At 38.2% G+C, this 13,812-nt stretch overlaps 1 protein-coding gene across 1 annotated transcript in view; it reads left to right on the top strand.

Moving 5' to 3' along the window:
* LOC128733585 (uncharacterized) overlaps positions 1-13,812 on the top strand; it is a 341,316-nt gene that overhangs the window by 228,278 nt on the left and 99,226 nt on the right. The window contains exon 3 of the mRNA XM_053827271.1: positions 9,567-9,624. Within this exon, the coding sequence (XP_053683246.1) occupies positions 9,567-9,624 (58 nt within the window). The remainder of the gene's footprint in view (positions 1-9,566; positions 9,625-13,812) is intronic.

The raw sequence follows: 13,812 nt of genomic DNA, 5'->3' as shown, positions 1-13,812 counted from the left end.
TTTACCCTGCTACCAGAACTAATTTTTCGCGTTTTTCGTGAGTCACGGTGTGCATCAAGTGGCAGGGTGACCGATACAACAGCTGACAAAGTGAATCGTTCCCCCTTCGAGCAAAATCAAATTACAGGAAGCGTGTCTTTGATTTACTGTTGACTGTTGTTGGTGTTACTGGAATACTTTTCATCCATTATATAATCCTGAGTCAAGGGTGAAACGACTAATTAAAATACTCAAAATCTTAATTAGGTATCATTTCTGTGTTACACGAAATGATTTTCGTCCCAAATATGCCAGAATGTGTACATATCGTTAATTTGTTTAATAGCTTAACACTCGTAATAGCTTAACAATCATTCAATTAAAATTGTTTGAATTTTCATTCTCATAGAATTCTACAGAGTCATTATTTTAAACGACAAACCCACACGTTTTGCTATCATCAAGACTTGTTGTACGGAAATACTGCGTCATCAATGAAAACTGACACCTACTTACGTATGTAAGTTTAGTATATTTCCATGCCCAACCAGGTTCGGGTTTCGCTTGGCTTCTTGTAAGTTATTAAATATTTTTTTAATTTATTGCGCCAAAGTAGCTTCCGTACGTCACAAGCCGACTCGTTTGACAAAACGCTCGACCATTTCAACAAATCACATGCTCAATGTATTCCGGCTTTCCGTCATTTTCCGTAGGTATAGCGCAAAGTGACGCGGAAACTCTTTGTTTGCTGCGGAAAACTTATCCGCAACGGCAGTCGTGCACAATGCAAACCACACGATGCTCAGAAGATTTTCCGATTAACTCATAAAGCCATATCTATAGGGCTGATGCCATCGGCAATAAATCATCCCAGGCGCTAAGCGCACAGCAACCGCAGCACAGCAGACCGGCACTCCACATCCACGCCATCACCGGTAGCGTAAAGCGCACGTAAAATTAAGTGCGGCAAGGTGCATGCATACCGATGGTGATGGTGAGGGCGGGGGCGAGGGCAATGGCGCGGGGACTCGTTTTCTCCCACGACACCACACCACGGGGTGCGACTGGGGTTTTGGGGCGTTAACACAAACACCGAGATACAATAAAATTTGCATAAACAAACTATGACCGCCGCTAATTTTTCCGCCTGATGCTGATGACGACGCGTTGCTACTTGACACCTCGCGACACTTTACTTCAACACCTACCGGTGTTCTGCTTCGGCTCCGACGGATACAGATGCGGTTTGCAATAGGTAGAGGTTATGTTGAATTAATAATATGAATTGGTCGGTGTTAAATCAGACCGGACCAAGTAGCAAAATTTAAGAAATTGTGTTAATGACAGCAAACGATCAAGATTGCCTAAGCTACATTTCATTCTAATCAGATTACATAAATGTTGCAAACAGCCAGAGATATGAGATGATTTCGAACAATTGATAGCTACAAACCATACAGAGCAGCAAACTTTGAACGCGTTTTTCTCGAAATCGGATTTTTGTCACTTGGTTTGGTCTGACTTAATACCAACCCATTGGTTAGCATAGTTCTATATTGAAAATTAAAAATAATCAATATTTTTTCTTCATATTCAACATCGCAGTTTAAGCGAAATTGTGTGCAATAGCGAATACTTTTATAGAGATCTGCTTAAGAGTTTTGTCAACCATGATATCCTTACAAATACAAACCAAATACCAAACATTCACGTAGAACTACATATTACAGAAAAGTAAGCGTGTAAAATCAAAATCAAAAGTGAAAAAGTCGTTTTGAACGCTAATTAATTCTTTTCTTAACGGAATTACAAGATTTTTACATCATTGGAGTAGAAATCTATCTAACAATAGATTCAAGTGGAACAAAATATCGTATTCAATCGTTACGGGAAGGATGTATAATATGCCCTTTTAAGAATAAATGGCTAGATCTCTATCGTGATAAATAGTAAAAAATATGGATCATTAGCCTCCCAGTTGGCCTCGCGGTATGATACTGGCCTAATAAGCCAGTCGTCGTCTGTTCGAATCTCGGGTGGGAGAGGCTGTTAGAGTCAAGAGGATCGTAGAAACTGACCCTGCAATTGTCCTGCACTCTAACAGCTGGCTGCGAAGTGTGTCGTACAAAAACAGAAGGTCAAGGTTCGATAACGGAATGTATCACCTAGGCTTTGATTTGCTTTTTTATGGGTCATTCCACGCGAGGTCTCCGCGATCTCCGTTTAATCAACCTCCACGGATTTGAACCTAATTTTGCCAGATTGTTGAATTTAGGTCAGAAAGTAACAAACCAAAATTGGGATCGGTTGGTCCTCCCGTCGATTAATGGAAGCACCTTCATTTTTGAAGAAAAGACCCGTTTTTATCAAACTCTCTTATTCTGTTTTGCTTATATCAACGGAAATATTAGCTAAAAAGACACTGTCTACACATTTTTAATGAAAATTACCCAAGGCATTCGAAACAGTTATTATGTTTTAGCAGCAGTTTGCTATTTATTTTTTCTTGGTTTGCAAACTAAATTCACATTCTTCTCTCAATGAGTACAATTTAATCTCAAAATTCCAACCCTAACGTGTTCCCCAAATTTTTTATACAGTATCGTGCCGATTTTATCAGCCCCTCCGTAAATTTTGGGCTAATTGGAAAACTGATATAATCTCGAAAAAAAATTTTTTTGCTCAAAGTATGCCAGGTTTACTAATGAATTATGTTCTTTTTTGCATTATTAGGGTGGTCATGTTTCTACACATTAGGGTGAATCAAAAAAAAGTTTTAAATACGTATCAAAAATACGATATTTACAAAAGTTGTAGAACATACTAAAATAAGTAACTTTGTCGAATTTACCCTTCCTTCGTGCTGAATTCTATATTTACCCTCTGGAGCCTCTTGACAGTGCAAATGTCCCTCCTATAGTTAAGTGTACTGGTCAGAGGTACGAATGAGTCCTCGCCAGGGACGGCTATAATATGGGATAGTGCTGGCAGCGAGGAATAAGTGGGTAAAGTAGATTAAGCTTTGAAGGAAGGGTAAACCCCAATACACGCAAGCACGCATAAAATTTAATAAGCATATCGCTCACTCAATAGCGATTATAGCAAAAAGAAATGCAGTGCAGGTCATACAGCAAACACCCGGGCGATATTACAATAGATCAACTATTCTGGTCGCAGTAATGAGTCCACACATGAAAAAAAAAACTTTGTCGAATATAGTAACTATCTATCTTTTATGGTTGTTGAAATATAATGATTTGTTTGTAAAAAGCGCTTAAATAGCACTTCTTTAAAATAACTGTAACTTTTTAGGATACAATCCAGATACAAACAACTGATACTTGCTTTTACAGGTTTTTTGTTGTACTTTGATGTGTGGGTTGTTTGATCTGCCACCAATTGCCAGCTTGAGAAATTAATGAGCTAAAAGAAGTACTATTTCTCACCGAAAAAGCTCAATATCTCGGAAAATTTAAAAATTAGCGTATAATAATATTCCACGAAAACGTGGATTTTCGTAAGATAAATAACTTTCAACAACACTATGAACACGCAAAAACTAACCAGAATAAGCTAGGGATAAAACACTGTTTTTTAAGGAATTGTCCAAAAATAATGCTTTATAGCTAATTTTTATAAAGAGACTAGCTGACCCGACAAACTTCGTATTGCCACAAATTAACCTGTGTTGTACATAAATCATGAATCTCGGATGATCTTTGTCACAATCTCGAGTTTTGCAAGCCCCCCAGTGGGCGGCGCTTCCGTCGGCGGGTCGCCGACAACACTCGCGACCGTCTCGTCCTGAATGATCTAGTGTTACTATAGATAGTTTTTGTGGTCTTGTATTGACTAACGTTTTATGGAAGAGTCGAATTTCTCGAGTTCGGTTAGTTTTTGAGTTTCGCAAAAATTTCTGTTTTATTTGTATGAGAGTCCATATCCCCCTACCACAGGGGTGAGAGGTCTCTAACTATCGTAAAATAAATTCAAGACTCCAAAATCTCCAACATGCCAAATTTGGTTCCATTTGCTTGATTAGTTCTCAAGTTATAAGGAAATTTGAATTTCATTTGTATGGGAGCTCCCCTCTTAAAAGGGGAAGGGGTCGTAATTCACCATAGAAAAAATTTCTGCCATCTAAAACTCCCACATGCCAAATTTGGTTCCATTTGATTGATTAGTTCTCGAGATAAGAGGAAATTTGCATTTCATTTGTATGGAAGCCCACCCTCTTAAAGGGGAGATGGGCCATAACGCGCTTTCTAAAGAAGAGAGGGGTCTCAATTATCCATAGAAAAAAATCTTGCGTCCAAAACCACTTACATGTCAAATTTGGTTCCATTTGCTTGATTAGCTCTCGAGTTATGATGAAATTTGTTTTTCATTTGTATAGGAGCCCCCCCCTCTTAATGTGGGAAAATCCATAGAAAATATTCTTGCCTACAAAAACTCCCACATGCTAAATTTGGTTCCATTTGCTTGATTAGTTCTAGAGTTATGAGGAAATTTTTATTTCGTTTGTATGAGAGCCCCCCCTCTTAAAAAGGTAAGACGTCCTAATTCATCATAGAAAAAATGGTTGCCTCCAAAAACACCCACATGCCAAATATGGTTCCATTTGCTTGATTAGTTCTCGAATTATGAGGAAATTTGTATTTCATTTGTGTAGAAGCACCCCCTCTTAAAGTTGGGAGGGGTCCTAATTCACTATAGAAAATATTTTGCCTCCAGAAACCTCCACATGCCAAATTTGGTTCTATTTACTTGATTAGTTCTCGAGTTATGAGGAAATTTGAATTTCATTTGTATAGGAGCCCCCCCCCCTCCTAAAGTGGGTAGGGGTCTCAATTCATCATAGAAAAAATTTTTGTCTCCAAAAATACCCACGTGCCAAATTTGGTTCCATTTGCTTGATTAATTCTCGAGTTATGAGGAAATTTGTATTTTGTTTGTATAGGAGCCCCCCCCTCTTAAAGTTGGGAGGGGTCCTAATTCACCATAGAAAATATTCTTGCCCTCGAAAACTTTCACATGCCAAATTTGGTTTCATTTGCTTGATTAGCTCTCGAGTTATGAGGAAATTTGTATTTCATTTGTATAGAAGCCCCCCTCCTAAAGTGAGGAGGGGTCCCAGTTCATCATAGAAAAAATTTTTGTCTCCAAAAACACCCACGTGCCAAATTTTGTTCCATTTGCTTGATTAGTTCTCGAGTTATGAGGAAATTTGTATTTCGTTTGTATAGGAGCGCCCCCTCTTAAAGTGGGGAGGGGTCCTTATTTACCATAGAAAATATTCTTGCCCTCGAAAACTTTCACATGCCAAATTTTGTTCCATTTGCTTGATTAGTTCTTCAGTTATGAGGAAATTTTATTTCATGTGTATAGGATCCCCCCCTCCTAAAACGGGTAGAGGTCCCAATTCATCATAGAAAAAATTTTTGTCTCCAAAAACACCCACATGCCAAATTTGGTTCCATTTGCTTAATTACTTCTCGAGTTATGAGGAAAATTGTGTTTCTTTGGTACAGGAGCCCCCCCCCCTCTAAAAGCGGGGAGGGGTCCTAATTTACTATAGAAAATATTCTTGCCCTCGAAAACCTTCACATGCCAAATTTGGTTCCATTTGCTTGATTAGTTCTCGAGTTATGAGGAAATTTGTGTGGAAGACCCCCCCCCCCCCCTTTTAAAGAGGAGAGGAGTTATAATTCCCCTTATAAAGAGGGGAGGGGTCTCAATTTACCATAGAATAAATTCTTGTCACCGAAAACACCCACATGCCAAATTTTGTTCTATTTGCTTGATTAGTTGTCGAGTTATGCAGAAATTTGTGTTTCATTTGTATGGGAGCCCCCCCTCTTAGTGGGGGAAGGGGTTTCTAACCATCACTAAAACCTTTCCTGGCCCCAAAAAACCTCTACATGCATATTTTCATGCCGATTGGTTCAGTAGTTTTCGATTCTATAAGCAACATACGGACAGACTGACAGACAGACAGAAATCCTTCTTTATAGGTATAGATACAGCTATGATGTGTTCAACAAAGTTGTTTGTAGTAATATTTATTCCATCTTTGCTGAACGCATTAAATCTGTATCTCGAATATGTGAGAAAATAAACTTCGTATTTCACTTTTAAGGAGATTAATCAATTAATCAATTAATATTAAAAATATTGCCAAAGATATATGCGAAAAATCTCGCCTTTCGGCGTAATCACACGCGATTACATATTTCGCTGTTTGGACCACTGTGCATCCTGGTTCATAAAGGGTTAAACGCCTGAAACACTCATTTAGTTGTTCATATGAGCTCAAAGGAATCATCAAATAACTTAAAAAGAACAAACAAAAAATGTACTTTCGGGGCTGACATAATCGGAACAAAAAGCTGATATAATCGGGGGTAGATTTAATCGGGGGCTGATATAATCGGAACCATACTGTATAACAATTAACGGGTGACAACTAAAATGTTGGAATTTTTTCCCAAGCTGTCAAAAAAAGACAAAGGTACATGGAGAATATCTGATCTACCGAAATTAAAGATACGTTATCCATTGTTGAAAAAAAATTAGTGTACATTTAAAAACGGTCCGTAATCGGCTGTTAGGGGAAGCTTTCGTTTGACGTCGAAACAGTAGCGTTATATGGCCGTCATGTCAACTTTGCGAATTCATCTCTTGATTCTGCCATTCAACTTTTTGCAATTCGTGGTTCTCTAGTTATTTTTGTACACCAAGGAACTCAAAATCCCGAAGAAATCTTCGATTGGGTGCACTGAGACAGATTTTCCAAATGCTTCTTGTTTTGACGTCATTTTAAGCAAAACAAGGCCAGCATAAACAAAACAGAAAATGTTGACAAAAAAACACATACATACTCTCATTTCTCTCTGAGCTCGTTTGTTGTGGAGTATAGGGGCCTCAAAAAAATTCCAAAATTTTAGTTGTCACCCGTTTGCTTCCAAATGGTGACAACTTTCTCTCCTATAAAAAAGTCTTATGCAAAGTTACTGAGCAGAATTGGGGTTGAAACTCTTTTTAAACAAATCATTATATATCGCAACCAGCATATGGCTATATATATTTATCAAAGTTGCCCATTTTAGTGTGTTCTTCATTTTTTCTGAAGAAATTTTGTATCACCCTAACAGGCGCAATCACGATCACCCTAATAGTGTAAGAAGATGTGCTATATTTTATTAACAATCTACTTCAAATACACCATCGTGGAAAAATTACGCATTTTTTACGCAATAGCAAATGATCGCGTTTTTGAGTCTCTAGGAGAGAATCGGGCAAAACGGACCTTTTGTGAAAATATATGAAATCGATGACATTCAACTCTCCTGATATTTACCAAACGAGTTAGTGCTATTTCAATATATTTCCCGTTCTTTGAGTTAGTTTTGATCAGGTTTTGCTATGTATTTAGGAGTGAATTGGGCAAAATGGACTATTTTTGCGTTTCGCGCAGTGTGGAGTGGATGGGATTTGATACTTCTGATGTTTTGACAGCATTTCAAAACGATTTGAGTTCATTTCACAGGCGGCCAACTAGTTTCTATACTGCTTAATTAGCTATCATCGTGTTTTTGGGGGATGAATGGACCTCTTCCTATGATCTGCACAAGTCCCATCTTTACTACCTATCACTAATCGATCCCTTGCATTTTTTTACATAGGATTAGTTACTTTGTAGGACTCCAAACTAGCGGCTCCCAAATCATTGAGATTACGAGCTCATTTTTGCCCACTTTGCGATACTGTATTGCACATGGCAAGGAAAAGCCAGCTTGAAATGCACAAATGGGAGTCAAGCCAAGCCGCTACAAAAAACCAGCATGAAAAAAAACAAAAAGGTTAAAACAAAAATGCCATATCAACTTGTAGCTTGACAACTACAATCAATTTATGTTTGCTTAAATTAACAGCAAACAAAAAGAAGCGGACATTAAAAACCAAAATCATGGTCTGGCCACAGAGAACAGACATCCAAGCAAAAGGTCCGTACTCGGATAAAACGTATGGTAGTTGGGAAACTTAGGAGATGATGTCACTAAAGGCGCATAAAATTCTACAATAAACTCACAACAGTTAGCTTCTGACGCTAGTGCAATCTTTATAGTCCATAAATACTAGTGCCAGAGACAAGCTGTTGTCTGTGTGCAAATAATTTAGTCTAGAAAAGAATCATTTAGTTGGAAAACTACTATAGTGATGGTGTCGCTAGTATGTTAGTTGATTTTAATTTGAAATTTTATCCAAGAATTCCCGTAAAATTTGATTCTGAATGGATGTTTGTTCTCTGTGGTCTGGCCAATTAAATGCCAGGGATAGACGACGGACATATTCATGCTGACCATAGTCATAGTGCCATGAGTGTTCAACTATAAATGACGTTTATGACGCGCTGTGGGCGTGGAGGCCAACACCAATGCAGTTGTAGCAGTAGAGAAGATAGTTAGGAATTCGCAGCTACCAGTTAAAATTTTATGAACCATTCAGGCCATAATCTTTATTCGTCGAGTGGTGTAATTCCTATCAGGAAGCAGAGGTCAACATATAATGATGATAAGCTGTAGAGATTTGTACATGGCATAGGATCTGCCGTACAATCCTTATACGAATTATACGATAGTCATACGCAAAAGGTTGCTTTTATGGTAAAAGCTGTTTCCAGTGCATATGGTAATGTTAAGTATTAAGCACTTGAAATCTAGAGCAATAATTACAAATTATGATATAAGCTAACATATCACTGTCATTCGCACACAATACAAATCGTACACCAGATGATAATAGTTTTGTGGTATCATTAAAAACAACTAAAAAGGTAAATGGTCCATGATACTACCTTGAGGGACCCCGAAAATGTAGCCGCACATAAATTGAGATAATGACAAAATGCGATGTTGAGTAAAGGATAGATTTCGATAGATCATTCGTAAAACCTTTGTACAACTTGTCCTCAAACATTATTTAACTATGGTCATGTCATTTTCCTCTAGTAATCATCCAAAAGTACCAAAAGTAAAGTATCCAAAAGTAAAGTATGTATACAGTGATTTTTGCTTTGATTCGTCAAATTTCAGCAAAATTTCAACATAGAAAATCTACCTACTCACGTTTCTGAAAATAATTGCACATCTAATCCCCTTAAAGTAGCGAACATTTAAGCACCCTTCATAATTCCAATATAAATATCTCGCGACGTAGTGATCAACAAACAACGGAATATAGCGCGGATAGTGTGCACGATATTTTAATACGCGGCTAACATATATTTAAATAAGTATTTATGGTCCCTCCACTTCATTTCGCGTGGGCCCCGATTTACCGCCCGCCCTGTCGTTACAAGCCTGTCCCCACCACCAGGCCCACTATACGATTCCCATCGCAGTTTATCAAGCCATTCCGTCAGTTGTTGATACACACTCACTCACTCACTCACTGACTCACTCATCGTGTATTCCCCTTCCGTTTATTTACGCGCGCATCGTACGCCGCACAGCATACTACGATTAATTCCAACCAAACTACTAGCACCTTCACTGTCTGACTCAGTTCTACTTTGCTCGTTACAGATCCCAGACGTTGCCACAATGGAAACCACGGATAGCTCCAGCTATAAACGACTGATATGTGAGTATAGAACACGCAAATCTAAAATCCATTATAGGCAGGGTTTTGCATAACTAAATCACTCGTAGCATATACAACACCACCACTACCACCGCACACCGTTGTGAACTGACCTAACTTTCGGCAGATCATGTCGGTATATAACATCGAATTTTCCACCTTGCTCATAATCCGACCAAACATACCACCCTCCACCGCACTCCACTACCGGTTTGTTGAGAAGTCATTCTTCACCACAGACTGTATGTCACGCGTAGAGTCGAAGCATATTTTTCTTTTCTAACAGAAATACATATTTTCTCGTCACCACGTTGCGAACGGGTTGAACACCTTGCGTCTCCATCGAAAATGATATGTTGACAGTTAACTGTAAACCGGTGAACGTTGAAAGCTCTTGGAAGTGGAAATACAACAAAACATAGATTCAGGGCTGCGTCAGTCTTAAGGGTGGTTCATAGTACCGTATTAGAGCATGACAGGTGTATAAACTTCCGAATTGGTGTGCTGGCAGGTGGATATCGAAAACGAATATTGCATTGCTGATTTGGTTGTTAAAAGCTGAGCACATCAAGAGGCCACATTTCGTGTGCATATGTTTGAACCAAACATCCATTTAACCGAAGATAATGCAGTGTATCCCATACAATTTACTCGTAATACAGTCGGTTCTCCGTTCACACGATTTTTCATTTATCTTTTTCAAAGATAAAGGGTTTGAAAGACTCTCAAAATAATACGTGTTTTTGTACTGCCATGCAACACCGTGCGAAAATAGTGTTGACTGTGCGATTTAATCGGTAATTAAAAGTGCGCGCGCGCTGTGATGGATGATGCTCTCAGCTCAACTCAGTGAAACGCAAAATACTGACGGCAAATTAGCATCAGAGAGCGTCGAATGCGGGCAAAAAGAAAAAAAACATGAATCAGTGACGTGTCGGAAAGTGTTACCGCATCACGTTTTTATTTGCGATATTTGCGTACGTTTTGGGATGTTTAATTGGATTGTGTGTTTGAAAATAGAGCAACTGCTTACGCGGTGTCCGATTTTATAAATTGCATAAACGGTCGGTTACATAAAGAGGAGTTATTTTTAAATATAGAAATGTATTTCATCACGAGTTCCACCTGTTCTACCGATTCTGTATTGAGTTCATTAGCGTGTTCCACGCAGAGACTAACTAGGTTTGTTTTTATTTATTGTACTACGAATTATGATGCACGTTAATAAAGCAATCGGATTTTTCTATAAATGTTTAGAAAAGTTGCCCACTCGACGATATTTTATTCAGGTATTATGATACTAACTTCATCTGCCTGCTATTTATATACATTTTTAAAATAATCTATATCTTGTTAGATAACATAGTCCTCATTTTACGACATTATAAGGTAAACTAGCTTTTCAACAAAATAGTAAAAATACTAGAAATTTTCATCATTTAAATAGTATTGGTAATTTTTCATGTGTATCTTCAATGCAAATATGGGGGTTTCAAAATTATCGTACCGGGGAAGGTCGCATAAAATGTACCTAATAGAAATAAAAGCAATTTCTTTCTCGTTGATTTGTGAGCTCTACTAGGACGGTCGAAGATAAATTATAATTAAATCTGCCAATTATGAATTGATTTTGATTGTTTGAAGACCGATCGGTTCATAATAGATGTAGCAATTATGTAGTTTTTATTGTAATTTTCATTTTCAATCACTAAGTAGAAAAAATTACGAAAAGTTTCAAGGCCAAATTTCGCCATACATTTTCTTCGTGATAACCTTGCTTGCTTGCCTGCCAGACTACAGCACATTACACCATCTGTTTAGTGAGATTCCCTTTTACAAAAATAAAGTAACAACCCCGGAGTGGACGATAGAAGAAAGAAATGAATCAAAGGTATTTATAGTATCCAAACAGAGCGGGACAAGACGTAAAGGAATAAAAGCGGAATATTAGGTAATGGCGGGTCATTGAAGCAACGCCCAAGAAAGTTAGTGTAACGTTTCTCTTTACCCAAGCTTAGCAATTTGCTCTTTCCAGGCGCTGTGAGACAGCTTCAAATTTTTTCAGACATAGTAGTAAAACCAGAGGCTCAGTTCAACTACATCAATTAGTTTTTTTTAAGATCCAGCGAAAATGTAGCGTGCAGGCGACCTCCGAATTGCTTTCTGAAGGGACGTAAAATTTTTCACAAATTTTAATGTATCTGGAGCTGCCAGAGGAACAAACAATATGTTGTAGATGCAAACTTATTTTGTAAATTAATCATTGTTTCTTAAAGTTTAAAGCATATCACCACGATCCCTTTTTGGAATCAAGTTTGAAATTAGTGCCCAGTGCAAAAAATCCGACGAAAACTAGTAATTAATCAATATAACATCACTAGACATCACTAGTGAGGGTTTATACTCAGGCCCCGCATTCCCCTTCCTTCATGCTAAACTCTATACTAACTGGATGAAGCCTCTTGACCAGGGTTTTAACCGATCCTTTGTTTTCTACCGCCACCACACCACCCCGCATTCAGATTCATAACGTCCGCTTAGCGGTGGAATACGAACGCTATGCATAACACAACCAGCAGTTCGCTCAGTCATACCACCGATTGAACAGCAGAACGAATGCGTTCTGATCTTTTTGACATTTTCGTTTCGATCAAGTTTCCTTTGCCATTTGAAGCAGCGAATGACTGCAAAACAGTCAATTGACTGTGCATGACAGAAATCGGTCGGACGTCGTCGAACACAAACGAACATTTGGTTTGCGTTGGATCGACACGGGGCGGTACTTTTACTGTGGATAACCGATTTGGATACAAAAAAAAGAAACGCAAAAATACGTCACCTTATTACTCCAGGTCAGTTTACAGTTTACATTCTTCAATATAAACGCAAAGCGGGAGAACAACTGTTGGCTTCTGTTAAGGGGGCACAAAGACTGTAGACGGCAGCGGTACAAGAGGCAAATTAAGTGCATTTAAAAAACAGTCAAAAAACAGTCAAATAATCGTTTTCAAAGCGCAAGTTGAATGCAGAAAGCGTACGCATTCACCCAATCATAGTCAGCTTGCGATCTCTTTTCAAACCCGGCTCGGACAGTGCAAAAGTGACTCTTATAGTTAAGTTTGCTGGCCAGAGGAACGCAATTAGTCTTCCAGAAACTGGCAGTGAAAAACAAGTGGGTAAAGTAGAGCAAGCTTTGAAGGAAGAGTATGCCTCATTACAATACACACACAAGTATCGTGGGCTACTCGTCGCTAGTGCATTGAATATCTCGACACTTGCAAGTCGGTTCCAACCTGGTCGAACAATCTGGCCCCCACGCAAGTGAAAAAAACACAATCACCGCGGGTTTGTCGGTCGAAAACGGTTTCAATCCAATTCGTCCAGCTGGGGAACAAACTTCAATCTGAAGTTACTCAGCAGGCCAAAACCTCACGACAATAGCCCCACAACAATGCAGATGATGGGGTTCTTGAAGCGAACATATTTTGCTGCCAAGTCATCAGGCATCCTTGCGACGTGGCCGGCCCACCGTAGCCTCCCATCTTTCGCCAGGTGACGACGGCCCAAGTAGCACACGTTGTCACAATTGAGTCGCAGCGGCTGATATGCGACAAATTTAAATGTAAAACTTCGGTTACAGTAACCTAAAATATAACAGTTGTGTAACCGAAATAGCGCAACTTATGTAACTAAATCTGGTTGTATTAACAGTTACTCAATAACCAATATGTAACATGTATAGTTACAAAATGGTTACTATTGAAGTTACACATAAACTGTAAATTGACTTTCAATTGGTGGCAAATTAGTTATCTTGTAACTTTTATTGCATAGCGAAAATGTAGCAGGTTTATTATTTCAATCTATGGCTGTCAACGTCAAGCAGTAAATTTAACTGTTGAATATAGAAGAGTGTATAAATTATTATTTCAACACAAATTTTAATGCAGTTTCAAATTTATGGTGAAATGCATGATTCTAGCTTTGAAAAATTCACGCGCTCTTATTTAATATAGCTTTTCGTTACTTACTTCTTTGAAAAATTGATGTTTTGTAAATCAAATATAAAAATTTAAATTTTAATTTTTTGATTTTTTAAATTTATTCTTAGCAATAATGAATTAGTGGAGCATTCACTTAGAAACCATTAAAAATCAAGTTGTTTTCGCTATCACTTCTATCACAGTA

Source organism: Sabethes cyaneus, chromosome 2, assembly GCF_943734655.1.
Source record: "Sabethes cyaneus chromosome 2, idSabCyanKW18_F2, whole genome shotgun sequence".
NCBI classification, from domain to species: domain Eukaryota; kingdom Metazoa; phylum Arthropoda; class Insecta; order Diptera; family Culicidae; genus Sabethes; species Sabethes cyaneus.
Note: the sequence above shows the minus strand (reverse complement) of the source record. Positions and strands in the feature narration are given on the sequence as shown.